A 21,140-nucleotide genomic window follows, 5' to 3' on the forward strand; every position below is an offset into this window, starting at 1 on the left:
CTAGATAGACAAATGATGGATACGAGACAGATGGCTAGATGAAATACGCTGGATCAATGGATAGATATATAGATTATCTAGTATATATATATCATTTTTTCTAATGTACATGATCTGTCTATTGAGTAAACATAGATATTCAATACATATTAGTTAAATGGATAGAAAGGTTATATATAAATTGTGTATTATATATGATATTTTTGTCTAATATACATTATCTATCTATCTATCTATCTATCTATCTATCTATCTATCATCTATCCATCCATCCATCCATCCATCCATCCATCCATCCATCCATCCATCCATCTATCATCCAGCTAGTGTAAATAAACAATGCATAGTAGATACATGGTTAGACAGATAATATAAATTGTCTAGTATATATGAATTATCTAGTATACACTCAATTTGCATATCAAGTATGCATATCAATTTAATATACATAGATGAATATATATTCTAGATATGTCCTATTTGATAGCTAGAAAAATGATGGATACTAGACAGAAGAATAGCTTATATATACTGGATCAATGGATAGATATATAAATAATATAAATTATGTAGTATACATATGATCTATCATTCTGTCTATCTATTTATCTATCATCTATTTATTATTAAGCATTCATAGACAATGCATATTAGATAAATGGTTAGGTGTTATAAAATATCTATCATATATGGTCTATCATTCTATCTAATATACATTATCTATCTATCTATCTATCTATCTCTTTATTATTAAACATTGATGGACAATGTATACTATATAAATGAATAGGCAGATAAAGTAAGATGTCTAATATATATATATATATATATATATATATATATATATATATATATATATATATATATATTCTAGTATACACTCTGTATGTCCAATTAATATACATAGTAATATATTCTAAATGAATAAATAGATGAATAGACAAACAGATAATATAAATCATGTAGTAAGCATTATCTGTATACAAAATAGACAAATAGTGAATATTAGCACGATCCTACTTAATAGATATACAGAGAATATGTAGAGAGATAATGTATGTTAGATCTACAGATTGTGACACTATAACACTAGATATACTAGAGAAATAATGTATGATAGATGATGTATACTAAATAGGTAGTGTATACTGGATACATAGATACTATACGTTATCTGTCCATTTATCAAGCACAATAAGATATCTTCTGTCTATGTATACCAGGTAAACCTGTACTATAGACATACAATATATGTTACATAGATGATATCCAAAGAGGGCAAATTATCAAGTGTATATATATATATATATATATATATATATATATATATATATATATATATATATATATATATCCATATGTACATACACACATATACTACATATTATATATAGACACAGTATATATACATACACACAGGAATATCTACATGCATTCTCTCTCTCTCTATATACACTAATACATGTACAAATGACAAATCATTTCCCACCATTAATCGCATTGCAGTTTATTCTAGAACAGAATAATACATAAGCTGATATCTGCGGTATATGCGCGGTATTTCGGTTTCATCAATTCTGCACAAAGTATAAAATGTCTAAAATATAAGATGAAGAAATTGAATGAAAGTCTGGTGAAGATGGCAGGTAGGTTAGAGTCTGAGGGCTGAGGATTCTGGTTTGTGTAGATATGAGCAAGTCCTTAAGTAATGTACTTAAGTAAGATACTTTGTTACCAGGCTATATTAGGCAGATAACCTGCCCGGTAACTGCTGTCCAGAAGTAACTGGTGAGTAAAGGAGCTTATAGAAAGGTTGCGGTATTCCTTTAAGTAAAGCTGTCATTCTGCACAATGTGCATGTGCACTTGGATGTGAGCTGCTCCTGGTGTCACATTCCGGCACTGAATCTCCATGTAGACAGTGATGAATGCCAGGAGGCGTCATTGTTCTTAAGTCTGACGTGATTGATATCGGTCGTGGGTCGGTCGCTCGATTGATGTCCTTTGTGTCACACGCAGGAAGTCGCCACAGAAGAATGGATTACACCTACGACGAGGATCTGGACGAGCTGTGCCCAGTGTGTGGGGACAAAGTGTCTGGCTATCACTATGGGCTCCTCACCTGTGAGAGCTGTAAGGTAAGTACACACAGGGTATGGTTAATATGCGGTGCCGCAACTGCTTCATAGGTAGATATTATAGAGGGATAACACTATATAACATAGTGCTCAGTATATTAATGGATATTACAGGGTGTTTATTAGTAATACAGTATTAGTATATACAGTGCTCAGTATAATAATATATTACAGGGGGTAGTAATACAGTATTAGTATATACAGTGCTCAGTATAATAATATATCACAGGGGGTAGTAATACAGTATTACTATATACAGTGCTTGGTATATTAATAGATATCACACGCGGATAGTAATACAGTTTTAGTATATACAGTGCTCAGCATAATATTAGATATCACAGGAGATAGTAATATAATAATAGTATATACAGTGCTTGGTATAATAATGTATCACATTAGTATATACAGTGCTCAGTATAATAGATATCACAGGGGATAGTAATACAGTATTAGTATATACAGTGCTCAGTATAATAATATATCACAAAGGGTAGTAATACAGTATTGGTATATACAGTGCTTGGTATAATATATCACAGGGGATAGCAATACAGTACTAGTATATACAGTGCTTCGTATAATAGATATCACAGGGTAGTAATAAAGTATTAGTATATACAGTGCTTGGTAATACAGTATTAGTATATACAGTGCTTGGTATAATAATATATCACAGGGGATAGTAATACAGTACTAGTATACAGTGCTTGGGATAATAATAGATATCACAGGGTAGTAATAAAGTATTACTATGTACAGTGCTTGGTAATACAGATCACAGGGGGTTGGTTAGTAAAACATTACTAGTATATACAGTGCTTAGTATAATAATATATATCACAATGGGGTTTTTAGTAATACAGTACTAGTATATACAGTGCTCAGTGTATTAATTAATATATATATTACAGTATATAATATAAATCATGTTGATAGTAAAACAACACTAGTATATACAGTGCTCAATAAATCCATACATATTAAAGGGGATTGTAATACAACACTAGTTGATAAAGTGCTCAGTATATTCATTTATATCACAGAGGATAGTAATACAGGAATAGTATACACAGTGCTTGATATAATACTAGATATCATAGGGGGTTACTATCGTATAAATTGCTCAGTATAGCTATATATATATATATATATATATATATATATATATATACATATATATATATATATGGAAATAATAGTAATACAGTACTGATACAATTTTTGCTTAGTATAAAAATACACACCACAGTGATAGTATAGTTTGAATATATATATATATATATATATATATATATATATATATATATATATTACATGATATAATTAGAACATATAACATATAATATACAGGGAGTAGTAATTCACTACTGATATATACAGTGCTAAATATATTCATTTACATCACAGAGGATAGTAATACAGTACTGATATATGCTGTGCTCAGTATATTCATAGATATCACAGGGGATAGTAATACAGTACTAGTATATACAGTGCTTAGTATGATTGGGATATTAGTGATAGTAATACAGATTATTAGATACAGTGCTCAGAATATCCACATATTTCACAGGGGATAGTAATACAGTACTGATAAAGTGCTTAATATAATAATAGAAATCCTAGTGATAGTAATACAGAACTATTATATACAGTGCTCAGTATATCCAAATATCTAACAGGGGATAGTAACACAGCCCTGACATATACAGTACTCAGTTTAGATATCACAGGGGATTGGTTAGTAATACACTACCAGAATACACAGTGGTTGGTATAGTCATGCATACCACAAGAAATAGTAACACAGTAAATAATAGCAATCATAATAAAGTACTAGTGTATAGTGGTTGTTATATTCATATATATCATAGAGCTTAGTAATACAGTACTAGTATATATACAGTGCTTAGTATATTACTAGCTATCACAGAGGATAGTAATACAGTACTGATATACAATGCTTCATATATCTATCTATCTATCTATCTATCTATCTATCTATCTATCTATCTATCTATCACAAAGCATAGTGAAACAGTACTAGTATATACAGTACTCAGTATATCCATATATACCACAGAGGACAGTCATACAACACAATAAATATCAGGTGGAGATAGTAATACAGTAGTATATTCAGTATTACATAGTATATATATATATATATATATATATATATATATATATATATATATATATACAGCATTTCATAGCTAACAGGTGGAGATAGTAATACAATAATATATATAATAGTATTTAAAGTACTCAGTATATTCATATCTATCAGGTGTAGATAGTAATACAGTAGTATATACAAAACTGTACTTTTGTAGTTATCAGGTGTTGATAGTAGGTGTTAATACAATAGTAGTTGTGTAAGTAGTAGTTCTCACAGGGGTAGTAATACAGTATTATATACAATGCTCAGTATAATGTCAGTTCTCACAGGGGTAGTAATACAGTACAGTAATACCCCCAAATGTAAAGCACCATCCCCCAAATGTAAAGCACCATCCCCCAAATGTAAAGCACCATGGAATTAATGGTGCTATATAAATAAATAATAATAATAAAAATAATAATAATAGTAGTATATACAGTAGTATTTACAGTACTCAGTATATTCATACATATCAAGTGGAGATAGTAATACAGTAGTAGTGTATACAGTAGTATTTACAGTACTCAGTAATACAGTAGTAAATACAGAACTCAGTATATTCATAGATATCCAGTGGTAATAATAATAGTATATATAGTAAATCTGAAGGGTGGAGATGTCACTTTCCGGTCTAAATTTAAACCCTGTTTCACCTTTTTATTTAAAAAGTTTCAAGTGTGGCAAAAAAATTACAAAAAAATCCAATTTTTGTACAAAACCCATGCACATGAGGGCAACACAGTGGCTCAGTGGTTAGCACTGCAGCCTTGCAGCACTGGAGTCTTGAGTTCAAATCCTGCCAGGAACAACATCTGCATGGAGTTTGTATGTCTTCTCTTTGTTTGCGTGAATTTCCTCCCACACTCTAAAGACATACTGATAGGGAAAAATGTACATTGTGAGCTGTATATGGGGCTCACAATTTACACCCCCCCCCCAAAAAAAAACCCCAAAAAACAACCCATGCTACAAAAATTGTGAATTTCACGCTAGAACAATTGCGTCCAGTAAATATATATTACAGAGATTAGTAATACAACACTAATAGATCAATGCTCTGTGTATTTGTGTATTCATACGGTAGTTTTTCTATCTATCTATCTATCTATCTATCTATCTATCTATCTATCTATCCATCCATCCATCCATCCACCCAGTACTATTACATATAGTGCTCATGTATTAATAGAGATCACAGGCTTTAGTAATACAGTACTATAGTATGCAGTGCTGTAGTAATACAGTAATATTATATACAGTGCTCCGTATATTCAGTGGCATCATTAGGTCAAAGTAGTACTATATGCAGTATATTCATAGGTACCATAGGAGAAAGAAATACATGTACAGCATTAATTATTTTGATTGGGTAACATGGTGACTCAGTGGTTAGCACAGCAGCCTTGCAGTGCTGGAGTCCTGGGTATGAAGACAATCAGATACAACATCTGCAAGGAGTTTGTGTGTAGTCCCCATGTTTGCGTGGGTTTCCTCTGGGTACTCCAATTTCCTTCCATACTTCAAAGACAGATAATGGTAGGGAAATGTAGATTGTGAGCCCTATATTGGACGGTGACTAACAATGTCTGTAAAAGCGCTATATAAGTAAATATATAATATATTGGTTTCACAGGATTGATAACACAGTACAATAATACACAGGGATAGTAGTTTACTCATTGGTCTCACAGGAAAGATATTTATACAATACAATTTTATACAATGCTTCATCTGTTAATAGATGTGACGAAAATAGTAGTACAGTACTGTTATATACAATGCTCAGTAAAATAATAGATATCACAGCAATTATACAGTACTATCTTGTAAAATGCTCAATATAAGAATTAGTTTCCCAGGGGTAGTGATACAATACTAATACATACAATGCTCAGTACAATGTCAGTTCTCACAGGGGTAGTAATACAGTATTATTATATACAATGCTCAGTATAATGTCAGTTCTCACAGGGGTAGTAATACAGTATTATTATATACAATGCCCAGTATAATGTCAGTTCTCACAGGGGTAGTAATACAGTATTATTATATACAATGCTCAGTATAATGCTAGTTCTCACAGGGGTAGTAATACAGTATTATTATATACAATGCCCAGTATAATGATAGTTCTCACAGGGGTAGTTATACAGTATTATTATATACAATGCTCAGTTCAATGACCGTTCTCACAGGGGTAGTAATACAGTATTATTATATACAATGTCCAGTATAATGATAGTTCTCACAGGGGTAGTTATACAGTATTATTATATACAATGCTCAGTATAATGACCGTTCTCACAGGGGTTGTAATACAGTATTATTATATACAATGCTCAGTATAATGATAGTTCTAACAGGGGTAGTAATACAGTATTATTATATACAATGCTCAGTATAATGACCGTTCTCACAGGGGTAGTAATACAATATTATATACAATGCTCAGTATAATGTCAGTTCTCACAGGGGTAGTAATACAGTATTATATACAATGCTCAGTATAATGTCAGTTCTCACAGAGGTAGTAATACAGTAGTATTATATACAATGCTCAGTATAGTGACAGTTCTCACAGGGGTAGTAATACAGTAGTATTATATACAATGCTCAGTATAATGACCGTTCTCACAGGGGCAGTAATACAGTATTATATACAATGCTCAGTATAATGTCAGTTCTCACAGGGGTAGTAATACAGTATTATTATATACAATGCTCAGTATAATGATAGTTCTCACAGGGGTAGTAATACAGTATTATTATATACAATGCTCAGTATAATGTCAGTTCTCACAGGGGTAGTAATACAGTATTATATACAATGCTCAGTATAATGACAGTTCTCACAGGGGTAGTAATACAGTATTATTATATATAATGCTCAGTATAATGATAGTTCTCACAGGGGTAGTAGTACAGTATTATTATATACAATGCCCAGTATAATGATAGTTCTCACAGGGGTAGTAATACAGTATTATATACAATGCTCAGTATAGTGTCAGTTCTCACAGGAGTAGTAATACAGTATTATTATATACAATGCCCAGTATAATGACAGTTCTCACAGGGGTAGTAATACAGTATTATATACAATGCTCAGTATAATGATAGTTCTCACAGGGGTAGTAATACAGTATTATTATATACAATGCCCAGTATAACGATAGTTCTCACAGAGGTTGTAATACAGTATTATTATATATAATACTCAGTATAATGTCAGTTCTCATAGGGGGTAGTAATTAGAGATGAGCGAACACTAAAATGTTCGAGGTTCGAAATTCGATTCGAACAGCCGCTCACTGTTCGAGTGTTCGAATGGGTTTCGAACCCCATTATAGTCTATGGGGAACATAAACTCGTTAAGGGGGAAACCCAAATTCGTGTCTGGAGGGTCACCAAGTCCACTATGACACCCCAGGAAATGATACCAACACCCTGGAATGACACTGGGACAGCAGGGGAAGCATGTCTGGGGGCATAAAAGTCACTTTATTTCATGGAAATCCCTGTCAGTTTGCGATTTTCGCAAGCTAACTTTTCCCCATAGAAATGCATTGGCCAGTGCTGATTGGCCAGAGTACGGAACTCGACCAATCAGCGCTGGCTCTGCTGGAGGAGGCGGAGTCTAAGATAGCTCCACACCAGTCTCCATTCAGGTCCGACCTTAGACTCCGCCTCCTCCGGCAGAGCCAGCGCTGATTGGCCGAAGGCTGGCCAATGCATTCCTATGCGAATGCAGACTTAGCAGTGCTGAGTCAGTTTTGCTCAACTACACATCTGATGCACACTCGGCACTGCTACATCAGATGTAGCAATCTGATGTAGCAGAGCCGAGGGTGCACTAGAACCCCTGTGCAAACTCAGTTCACGCTAATAGAATGCATTGGCCAGCGCTGATTGGCCAATGCATTCTATTAGCCCGATGAAGTAGAGCTGAATGTGTGTGCTAAGCACACACATTCAGCACTGCTTCATCAAGCCAATACAATGCATTAGCCAGTGCTGATTGGCCAGAGTACGGAATTCGGCCAATCAGCGCTGGCCAATGCATTCTATTAGCCCGATGAAGTAGAGCTGAATGTGTGTGCTAAGCACACACATTCAGCTCTACTTCATCGGGCTAATAGAATGCATTGGCCAGCGCTGATTGGCCAGAGTACGGAACTCGACCAATCAGCGCTGGCTCTGCTGGAGGAGGCGGAGTCTAAGGTCGGACCTGAATGGAGACTGGTGTGGAGCGATCTTAGACTCCGCCTCCTCCAGCAGAGCCAGCGCTGATTGGCCGAATTCCGTACTCTGGCCAATCAGCACTGGCTAATGCATTGTATTGGCTTGATGAAGCAGTGCTGAATGTGTGTGCTTAGCACACACATTCAGCTCTACTTCATCGGGCTAATAGAATGCATTGGCCAATCAGCGCTGGCCAATGCATTCTATTAGCGTGAACTGAGTTTGCACAGGGGTTCTAGTGCACCCTCGGCTCTGCTACATCAGATTGCTACATCTGATGTAGCAGTGCCGAGAGTGCATCAGATGTGTAGTTGAGCAAAACTGACTCAGCACTGCTAAGTCTGCATTCGCATAGGAATGCATTGGCCAGCCTTCGGCCAATCAGCGCTGGCTCTGCCGGAGGAGGCGGAGTCTAAGGTCGGACCTGAATGGAGACTGGTGTGGAGCGACCTTAGACTCCGCCTCCTCCAGCAGAGCCAGCGCTGATTGGCCGAATTCCGTACTCTGGCCAATCAGCACTGGCTAATGCATTGTATTGGCTTGATGAAGCAGTGCTGAATGTGTGTGCTTAGCACACACATTCAGCTCTACTTCATCGGGCTAATAGAATGCATTGGCCAATCAGCGCTGGCCAATGCATTCTATTAGCGTGAACTGAGTTTGCACAGGGGTTCTAGTGCACCCTCGGCTCTGCTACATCAGATTGCTACATCTGATGTAGCAGTGCCGAGTGTGCATCAGATGTGTAGTTGAGCAAAACTGACTCAGCACTGCTAAGTCTCTGCATTCGCATAGGAATGCATTGGCCAGCCTTCGGCCAATCAGCGCTGGCTCTGCCGGAGGAGGCGGAGTCTAAGGTCGGACCTGAATGGAGACTGGTGTGGAGCGATCTTAGACTCCGCCTCCTCCAGCAGAGCCAGCGCTGATTGGCCAGAGTACGGAACTCGACCAAACAGCGCTGGCCAATGCATTCTATTAGCCCGATGAAGTAGAGCTGAATGTGTGTGCTTAGCACACACATTCAGCTCTACTTCATCAGGCTAATAGAATACATTGGCCAATCAGCGCTGGCCAATGCATTCTATTAGCTTGATGAAGCAGAGTGTGCACAAGGGTTCAAGCGCACCCTCGGCTCTGATGTAGCAGAGCTGAGGGTGCACAAGGGTTCAAGTGCACCCTCGGCTCTCCTACATCAGAGCCGAGGGTGCGCTTGAACCCTTGTGCAGCCTCGGCTCTGCTACATCAGAGCCGAGGGTGCGCTTGAACCCTTGTGCACACTCTGCTTCATCAAGCTAATAGAATGCATTGGCCAGCACTGATTGGCCAGAGTACGGAATTCGGCCAATCAGCGCTGGCCAATGCATCCCTATGGGAAAAAGTTTATCTCACAAAAATCACAATTACACACCCGATAGAGCCCCAAAAAGTTATTTTTAATAACATTCCCCCCTAAATAAAGGTTATCCCTAGCTATCCCTGCCTGTACAGCTATCCCTGTCTCATAGTCACAAAGTTCACATTCTCATATGACCCGGATTTGAAATCCACTATTCGTCTAAAATGGAGGTCACCTGATTTCGGCAGCCAATGACTTTTTCCAATTTTTTTCAATGCCCCCAGTGTCGTAGTTCCTGTCCCACCTCCCCTGCGCTGTTATTGGTGCAAAAAAGGCGCCAGGGAAGGTGGGAGGGGAATCGAATTTTGGCGCACTTTACCACGTGGTGTTCGATTCGATTCGAACATGGCGAACACCCTGATATCCGATCGAACATGTGTTCGATAGAACACTGTTCGCTCATCTCTAGTAGTAATACAGTATTATTATATATAATGCTCATTATAATGTCAGTTCTCACAGGGGTAGTAATACAGTATTATTATATACAACGCTCAGTATAATGATAATTCTCACAGGGGTAGTAATACAGTATTATTATATATAATGCTCAGTATAATGATAGTTCTCACAAGGGTAGTAATACAGTATTATTATATACAATGCTCAGTATAATGAAAGTTCTCACAGGGGTAGTAATACAGTATTATATACAATGCTCAGTATAATGATAGTTCTCACAGGGGTAGTAATACAGTATTATTATATACAATGCCCAGTATAATGATAGTTCTCACAGAGGTTGTAATACAGTATTATTATATATAATACTCAGTATAATGTCAGTTCTCATAGGGGGTAGTAATACAGTATTATATACAATGCTCAATATAATGATAGTTCTCACAGGGGTAGTAATACAGTACTATTATATACAATGCTCAGTATAATGTCAGTTCTCACAGGGGTAGTAATACAGTATTATTATATACAATGCTCAGTATAATGTCAGTTCTCACAGGGGTAGTAATACAGTACTATTACATACAATGCTCAGTATAATGTCAGTTCTCACAGGGGTAGTAATACAGTACTATTATATACAATGCTCAGTATAATGTCAGTTCTCACAGGGGTAGTAATACAGTATTATTATATACAATGCTCAGTATAATGACCGTTCTCACAGGGGTAGTAATACAGTACTATTATATACAATGCTCAGTATAATGTCAGTTCTCACAGGGGTAGTAATACAGTATTATTATATACAATGCTCAGTATAATGTCAGTTCTCACAGGGGTAGTAATACAGTACTATTATATACAATGCTCAGTATAATGTCAGGTCTCACAGGGGTAGTAATACAGTATTATTATATACAATGCTCAGTATAATGATAATTCTCACAGTGGTAGTAATACAGTATTATTATATACAATGCTCAGTATAATGATAGTTCTCACAGGGGTAGTAATACAGTATTATTATATACAATGCTCAGTATAATGACCGTTCTCACAGGGGTAGTAATACAGTACTATTATATACAATGCTCAGTATAATGTCAGTTCTCACAGGGGTAGTAATACAGTATTATTATATACAATGCTCAGTATAATGTCAGTTCTCACAGGGGTAGTAATACAGTACTATTATATACAATGCTCAGTATAATGTCAGGTCTCACAGGGGTAGTAATACAGTATTATTATATACAATGCTCAGTATAATGATAATTCTCACAGTGGTAGTAATACAGTATTATTATATACAATGCTCAGTATAATGATAATTCTCACAGAGGTAGTAATACAGTATTATTATATACAATGCTCAGTATAATGACAGTTCTCACAGAGGTAGTAATACAGTATTATTATATACAATGCTCAGTATAATGATAATTCTCACAGGGGTAGTAATACAGTGTTATTATATACAATGCTCAGCATAATGATAGTTCCCACAGGGGTAGTAATACAATATTATTATATACAATGCTCAGTATAATGACAGTTCTCACAGAGGTAGTAATACAGTATTATTATATACAATGCTCAGTATATTCTTTCAAGGTGGCAAATGTACAGTATTCAATATAGCCATATATATCACAGGGGAAAGTAATACAGTACTAATATATTCAATACTTGCTATATTATTAGGTCTGATTTGGGATAGTCATACAGTACTACTATATACAGTGCTTAGTATATCAATAGATACCACGGGGATAGTAATACAGTACTATTATACAGTATACTCAGTGTATTAATAGTAATCATAGAGGAATAGTGATACAGTACTATTTTATACAATCTTCAATATATTAATATATGTCAGAAAGGAATAGTAATACAGTACTATTATCTATAATAGTGTAATATAGTACTATTATATACAATTCTCAGTATATGAATATATATCACAGGGGATAGTAATACTTTACTAACATATACAATACTCTGTATATTAATAGATATCACAGGGGATAGTAATACAATACTATTGTATACAGTACTTAGTATAATATACAGTACTAATGTAGTATCACATTCAATATTCAGTATGATAGTAGGTTTCACAGAGAGAATAATATGGTAGTGTTATCCCCCTGGGGGAGGATATACTTAATTTATCATATGGCGCAGACCTTGTCATAAATTAGGCACATTCTCCAGCAGTCTGTGCACCGATACTGAATATACCAGATCATAGTTCTCAGTATGTAGTTTTGTTTCAGAGAGGATAATGATGTAATACTCAATATATTCATTGGTTTCCCATGGAGGTAGTAATACCATACCATTATATACAGCTCTCTGTATATCCATTGGTTGTACAGGGGGATAGTAATATAGCCCTATTTCATACTGTGGTTAGTGTATCAATTGGTTTTGCAGGAATTGTTGGTAATACAGACAAATTTCATACAGAGTCCAGTATATCTAGTGGTTTTACAGTAGGGATAGTAGTACGGTGGTATTGTATATTGTACTCAGTAGATTCATAGATATCACAGGGCGGATACTAATACCATACTATTATAACCTGTATTCAGCATATTGAAAGTTTTCACAGAGGATAGGTATACAATGCTATTGTATACAGTATTGTTTTATACAGTGATCTGTATATTCATTAATCTCACAGGGGGAGTAATAATATAGTACTGTTTTATATAGGACACAGTATCTGTTATGAGGTGGGGGTGGTAATATTATATGGGGGGTGCTATTATATGCATTTCTGAGTAAATTCATTGATTTTCTAGGAAAGATAGTAATAGTACTACTGCATACAGTGATCAGGATATTGGTTTCATAGGAGGGTAGGAACATAGTACTATTATGTGCCGTACTAAATACATCCATCTGTTATAGAAAAGATAGTAACAGTACTACTATATACAGTGCTCAGTATATCCATTGGTCTCACAGGGAATAGTAATACATTACTATTATATAACAATACTCAGTATTCTCAATGTTCTATGACGAAAGGGGTTAGTAATACAGTACCAGTATATTATATGCTCAGTAAATTCATATATTTCACAGGGGATAATGCAATATTCCAGTACATAGTGATCAGTTTATTTATATATTTCACAGGGAATCCTACAGTACTATCATATACAGTGCTCAGTATAGTCATATATTTCACAGGGGGTTAATATATAGTATATTCACTAGTTTCACAGAGGAATACTATACCATACGATCGTATGAAATCCTTGGTATATTTACTGGTTTCTCAGGGTGATGGTAATATAGGACTAGTAAATATATTTCTATTGGCTTCACAAGGGGCTAGTAACACAGTACTGTTATATACAGTACTCAGTATAGTCATAGGTTCTTATAGGAGAGAAGTAAAAGAGTGCTATTACATGTAGTGTTCTGTATATTCCTTGATATCCTAGGGGGTGATAGTAATATAGTACTGCTATATACGGTCTGTCTGACTATCTATGTAATTGTCTCAAAAAGAAGCAGTGTAAAATGTTTTACTTTAAGAGAAAACTGTGTGAATATGTAAGATCAGGTAATCGAGAACTCCATCCATTTTATTCATCTCTTTTATTCTTTTATTACCACTAATAATTTGAGCAGATTTTAGTAGACCCTGGTGGCAATCTCATGTACAAGTTCAATGAAAGATAGAAGGAAATTTTTTTTTTTCTTTTTTGTAGATTGTGAGCCCCATATAGGGATCACAATGTACATTTTTTTTCTAGCAGTATGTCTTTGCAGAATGAGAGGAAATCCACGCAAACAGGGGGAGAACATACAAACTCCTTGCAGATGGTGTTCCTGTCGGGATTCAAACCAGGACTCCACCAGCACTGCAAGTATTAAAAACTTGGTAGCTGGTACATTCCTGGTAGCCTTGAATTTCACATTGAATATAGTATAGGTTATGGTTATAGTCGTCTGCTTTGGAAGATTGACTTGAAATTGCACACACACGTGTATAAATATATATATATATATATATATATATATATATATATATTTATTTATTTTATATAGATCTACAGTCTGATCCTATATTCAGGATTATAAATAAAGCATGTGAATGTGATAAGCTTTTCTTAAATTGCATAAATGTTATTCCAGATTTTGGACTTTGCTGGTCATGGCCATACTACAATGCTCACATTTCACTAGGTTCTATTCTTCTGAGTGTTTTCAATGTCGCATTTTAATATTGGTATTGTTATATCAAGTATATATTAACACAATCTGAATGTAGGAATGTAGGGTACAGATGTAGCAGAGCTGAAATGGTCATATGTTTTGTTTGTGCAATGTTGTTGAGTGACTTATAGTAATTCAGGCAATTGAATGGGGCTGTGCTGCAATACCAAGCATAGCCTCTATGATCTGGGGCATAGCTATAGGTGCAGCAGTAGTAGTTGCCACTATTAACACTATTACCTCTTACCAATGACACATGGTGGGTAGGGGCCTCACTGTAGATTTTGCATTGGGATACTGGAGCTTTAAGCTATGCCTCTGCCTACAAAATGTAACAGGTTGTACTCAGCATTTATTGAAAGGACCACAGTGGTTACCCAAATGTTGTGGCCTCTCTAACCACTTGTTCTTTGGGGTTCCCAAACATCTCACCATAAGGGGAAGTTCACATGAGTTTTTTTGGATTGGAACCTGAGGCGGAGGCTGCCTTAGGTTCCGATTCAAAAGATGGGTAGCCTTGACTGAAAGCTGGTGCACTGCACCGGCATCCAGCCGCGCACTCCGCTCTGGATTAGGCTTCTTTTTACCAGGAGCTGGAAGAAACGGAACAAAATCCTGTAACATCCCTTTAAGATAATGCAATAAGAAAGCATAAGTAGTAATTGTAGAAGTACAGTATATCACCTCTAAATAATTGTTGTTGTAACTTCTATAGAGCAGATCACATGATAAAGGAGGCAAATGGGGTATGTGTTCGGGGTGCTGGTTATCAGGGAGGGCGCCAGTGAGACACTTTTATGTATTTAGCTGAGCTTGATGTAATGTATTAAGCCACTTTGGTTTGGCTGAAGATACACTTTTTTCTTGCTTTTTCGTTGCAGATTATATGTGTTTTTTTTTTGTTTGTTTGTTTTTTCTCCAGGTAAAGCCAGGAGTAGATTCAGCAGGAAGGTGAAGAATTAGTCCTTTCTTTATATTTTCTATTCTTATTGAATCTACTCCCAGCTTTGGTTCAAAAACTCAGAGCAAAATTTCCTCCACAAAAAAAGCAACAAAAAACTGAGTCTTCAGCCTTTAATGGATTAGCCCCAACTTGTAAACTAGTAATCTGGTATCACATTTGTCCCACTATTAGCATAGCGCAGCATATTTTCTTATACTGATATCATGAGAACTTGAATTTATGGTGAGGATATTTATATCTTGACCAAATGAATCCTCTTCTTTTTACACCGCCGCATTTCACTGCGGTATTGCTTTGACAGAATGCTGATCCAGGGCTTTCCTCTGACATGAATAGTACTCCCGAGCCATGGAATCTGTGGCAAAATCGAGCAGGATGAGGATTTTTTTCCACATCCTACTGCAATCTTTGCCTCCAATTGGAAACAATGGTAGGCAGATTCAGGGCAGAGCCTGCCCCCAAATAAACAGCAGATTCCTATATGTGAACATACCCTAATTGTTCTTCCGATTTTATGCCATTTGTAGTGTTCATATAATCATAGTCAATAGCATCTGCTATTATGTCTCAAACAATGATAATCACAAGGTCATATTCATTGCACTTATGATCTATTTGCATTGTATTATAATTGCTTCTATAATAGACAACATATAGGCATGTATACATACTAGAATTAATAACATTAGGCTTATGACATTTGCACACAATAATAATGGCACTATAAAAACACCTTTTAGTTAACGTAAGGCTAATTCATTTTCAATACTGATGTAGCTGTCAATGTGTGTCTTAGAAATTTTGTATTATTAAAGGGGTTATGAGGGCCACCTGTCACATGGATTCTAAGCGGGGGACAAGAAAATATCTTCTATTTCAACCTGCTCTCCTGACATTCCAATAGACAGATCAGTTCCTGATGCTTTTACTCAGAATACAACGGGTTGGTCACATGACAAACTATTGGATCGTCGGGAGAGCAGACATACATAGATGGCGTCCAGTTTGCAAGGATGCTTTCATAAATAAAAGCATTAATAGTTTAGTGAATAAATAAATCCCATCAATATTTGGTGTTACCTTTGTCCCTTTGGAGGAAGAGTCCTGGAAGTGATGATAGGGCCCCCGCAGAGCGCTGATCTTATCATCATCCAGTCTGTCTGGCATTACATGAAGAGACAGAAGGATTGGAGCAGCCTACATCCGCAGAAGATATGGGCTTAGTTGTCCAAGATGGCAGCAACAACTTCCCTGCCGAGTTCCTTCAAAAATTGTCTGCAAAAACTGAACTGATGGAAGGCAAAGGACAAAGGTCACACCAAATAATGATGGGATTTAAATCTCTGCTTTCTTCATTCGCTTCATTTTGTCTATTGACAAAAATAAACTATTTCTATAAGCATTCTTTGCAGCATTTTACTACACCTGCCTGAATCTTTTTTTTTCACAGCATGGTGCATAGTGTAGTATATAGACCCTTCTGGTGTTGTATATGCACTGCTGGAAATTTACCCCCCCCCCCCCCCAAACCTCCTTTAAGACTAAGGCCCCATGTTGCAGAAACTCAGCTTTTTTTTTTTTTTTTTCTGCAGGTTTTGGTACATTTTTTAATCCAAAGACAAGAATGAGTACAAAATTAATGAGAAATATATAAGAAGCTCATATACTTGTACCTTCTGCTCAATCCATTTCTGGCTGTGGCTCAAAAAACTGCAGCAAAATCTGCAACAAAAAAGTTGCATTTCCACAATATGGGGCCTTATCCTAAAGGGGTTATCCACCCTTGTAATATTGCTGGTCTATCCTTAGGATAAGCCATTAATATTAGATGTGCGAGGGTCCGACATCCAGGCTCCCCATCAACTAGCTGTTCCAGGACAACTCCCAGTAATGTTTATAGGCAGTGGCGGATCCAGGGTTTGCGGGGCCCTGGGCAATTGACTTTGGAGGGGCCCTACGTGCAGTGCGCCGCAGCAAATTAGGCCCCGCCCACTTTTATGTTGACTCCGCCAATTCTCATTCATTTTTCATGTGATTCCACACAGTATAATCCTCCTACAGTCACCCGTAAATTATATGTCCCCCCCTCCATCTCTCCCCATTTTAATATACACCCTTCATCTACCCCTAGTTTCATGTCCCCCCCTCTATCTCTGTCCCCAGTTTCATGCCACTCTCCCCCTTTATCTGCCCGGTTTCATGTCCCCCCCCCCCGTCTCTGCCCCAGTGTCATGCCGTTCTCCCTCCTTCATCTGCCCCAATGTCATGCCATTCTCCCCCCCTTCATCTGCCCCAGTGTCATGCCGCCACCCCCCCTTCATCTGCCCCAGTATCATGCCATTCTCCCCCCTTCATCTGCCTCAGTGTCATGCTGTTCTCCCCCCTTCATTTGCCCCAGTGTCATGCCGTTCTTTCCCCCTTCATTTGCCCCAGTGTCATGCCGTTCTCGCCCCTTCATTTGCCCCAGTGTCATGCCGTTCTCGCCCCTTCATCTTCCCCAGTGTCATGCTGTTCTCCCCCCTCCATCCACCCCAGTGTCATGCTGTTCTCCCCCCTTCATCTGCCTCAGTGTCATGCCGTTCTCCTCCCCTTCATTTGCCACAGTGTTATGCTGTTCTCCCCCCCTTCATTTGCCAGTGTCATGCCGTTCTCCCCCCTCAATCCGCCCCAGTGTCATGCCGTTCTCCCCCCCTCTATCTGCCCCAGTGTCATGCTGTTCTCCCCCCTCCATCTGCCCCAGTGTCATGCTGTTCTCCCCCCTCCATCTGCCCCAGTTTCATGCTGTTCTCCCCCCCTCCATCTGCCCCAGTGTCATGCTGTTCCCCCCCTCCCCTTCATTTGCCCCCCAGTTTCTTTGGGCCCCCTCCATCTCTGTCCCCAGTTTCATGCCGTTCTCTCCCCACCCCCTTCATCTTCCCCAGTGTCATGCCGTTCCCCCCCCCTCCACTTCATTTGCCCCCCCAGTTTCATGGGCCCCCTTCATTATGTTCCACCTTTATATTTAATACAAAACAAACACTTACACTCACCTTCTATCACTCACCTTCCATCGTTCCCCCGACGCTCCTCTCTCTCACTCCAGTGCAGTCACATACGCGATGCAGGAGCTGTGACCTCAGCTCCTGCTTAGCTGCGGCCCGGCTTGCGTGTGTAAGCGTGATGACGTCATCGCGCCTACACACGCAAGCCGGGCCGGAGCTTTAAAACAGGAGCTGAGCTCACAGCTCCTGCTTTAATCGCGATTCAGCTCATCGACGGGTGGACGCCGATGAGCTGAAATCGTGACAGGCAAGTGCCGGGGGGCCCCCAGAGGCTCTGCAGGCCCTGGCACTTGCCCGACTATGCCGAGGCTGACTGGGACCATTTTGTTAGGGCTGGGCCGCGGGGCCCCGCTAAGCGCGGGGCCCCGGGCAGTTGCCCGGCTCGCCCAGCCCTGGATCCGCCTCTGTTTATAGGCTGGGAGCCACTCTGCTCTCCAAAGAAAAGTACAGGACTGTCCCATAGACTTCAGGAGGATAGCACTGCTTTACTTAAAATTGGCACTATATTTTGTATGGCGATTGAGTTTGGCTCCTGGTATATAATGATTACTGGGAGTTGTGCTGTCTTAGAACAGCTGATCTGTGGGGTCCCAGGTGTTGGAACCCCGTTGACCTAAGGACTGGCCATCAATGTTATGAAGATGAATAACCCCTTTTAGCATAGTCATAGTTAGGCTTGCTATAGCACTGATAATGTTCATTTTATTGTCTTGTATCTAATCACTCAGGTGACATCCCCTTCCCCTGGCACCCAGCACCCATGCTCAGTACCTTTAGTGATTTCACATTGGAATATGGAATGAATATTCCATATATAGGACAATGCTTTTCTTGCACAGCCCAGGATTTGTACTGTATCAAATAGACCTGAGCATCTAGGAATAGCAGATTCTACTTGCAAGTTATCGTGTTGGGAGAAGGTTGTCATTTAGTCTCCTACATAAAGGGATCTGTTGTTTGTATGGAGCAGATCTGAAAAATTTGAAACAATGTTGATAGAAAAATCCACAGAGAACATTGTAACAACCGGGATGAATGTAACTGCATTGTGTGAATATGGGCTCCTGGGTGGCTAGTATGTGCACAATTATTGGGAGGCTGCGAGTGGATACAAAGATATTGTATGGAGACATGTCAAGAATGCAACTCAATGAAGGAAAAGAGGAAACAATATAGTGTTGTCGTAAATCTGTAGAAATCTGTGTTCACCTGACACATCCTCAGCTCAGACTATTAAATGCTACTTGTGAAATGGAAAATCGTGGTTAGTCTGAAGTCTGTGCTTTGTTTAGAACAATATATGTACAGTACAGTGCAATAATTTTAGGCAGTTGTGAAAAAATGCTGTAAAATAAAAATGCTTTCAGGAATAGAAGTGTTAATAGTTTATTTTTTAGTGATTAACAAAATGAACAAAAAAAAATGTAAATCCCATCAATATTTGGTGCAAACTTTGCCTTTTGGAGGAGTCCTGACAGTGATGATATGGCCCCAACAGAGCTCTGATCTCAACATCATCCAGTCTGTCTGGGATTACATGGTAAGGGGGGTATCGTCACTTCTTGGGGAGAGACCACCATATAGGTATGTGTAGACTTATTAAGCCTTTAGCACTCCACTTTGCAAGAGACTATGGAAGAATATGCAAATCTGTCTTCCATGATGTAATTAGGAAGTCAGGTGCCTCAGTGTTGCAAACCAATAGAGGGCGCTCACTGGAATGCGCAAGCCTGTCTTCCCTGATGTAATTAGGAAGACAGAATCTCAGTGAAAATAGCCCAATAAAGGCTGCTCCCTTTAACATCATGCTCAACCTTCCAAGAGGCCTTTGTTTTGCAATGATGCTGGGATTATTACCAGGTACAGTCTCTCAACTGAGGACGGCCGTTTCGATGTTATTGCATCTCGTCAGCTCGACAGAAAGATTGGAGATTGCCTACATTCACAGAAGATCTGTGCCGAGTTCCTTCAAAAACTGTCCTAAACAATTGATGTGTTTTCAAGGGGTTATCCAGGAATATGATATCTATTGCTTACATGGCCAAATTCAATCTAATTCAAATGAGTGGGGCTGGCTGCAATAGCAAACACAGCCTCTATACAATGTATGACAATGAGCTTGGTAGGTAATAAAAAGGCCGCGGCAATCAATATCAAAATCCCAGAAAACCCTTTTAAAGGCAAAGGCTGGTTCCACCAAATATTGATGGGATTTAGATTCCTTTTTTTGTTCATTCACTTAATTTGGTTAATTGTCAAAAATAGAGATTTCTGCTGAAAGCAGGACCTTATTTTGTCCTGTTTTGGTCCTTTAATTTCATTGAAATCAATGGAAGACAGATTAAAGTGGTAGTGCCGATATGGACACAGGTGTCTGATCACTCTGACTGACTTCTAGAAGCCCCAAAGATCAGGAAGATGGGGGACCAAAAGTACCCCTAAAATCTCCTAGTGAAAGCAGCATACTTGAATGACGCTTCATTCACTTTAGTGGGGCTGCCTATACCAGCACCACCTGAAGCCCCATAAAAATGAATGGAGAGAGA

General features: G+C 38.1%; 1 protein-coding gene across 1 annotated transcript in view; it reads left to right on the top strand.

Annotated features, from left to right (window-relative positions):
• Positions 1-2,020: 2,020 nt before the first annotated feature.
• Positions 2,021-21,140, top strand: part of NR5A1 (nuclear receptor subfamily 5 group A member 1) — a 100,806-nt gene continuing 81,686 nt past the window's right edge. The window contains exon 1 of the mRNA XM_075259382.1: positions 2,021-2,137. Within this exon, the coding sequence (XP_075115483.1) occupies positions 2,036-2,137 (102 nt within the window). The 5' untranslated portion in view covers positions 2,021-2,035. The remainder of the gene's footprint in view (positions 2,138-21,140) is intronic.

This window comes from Leptodactylus fuscus, chromosome 11 (assembly GCF_031893055.1).
Source record: "Leptodactylus fuscus isolate aLepFus1 chromosome 11, aLepFus1.hap2, whole genome shotgun sequence".
Lineage (NCBI taxonomy): Eukaryota > Metazoa > Chordata > Amphibia > Anura > Leptodactylidae > Leptodactylus > Leptodactylus fuscus.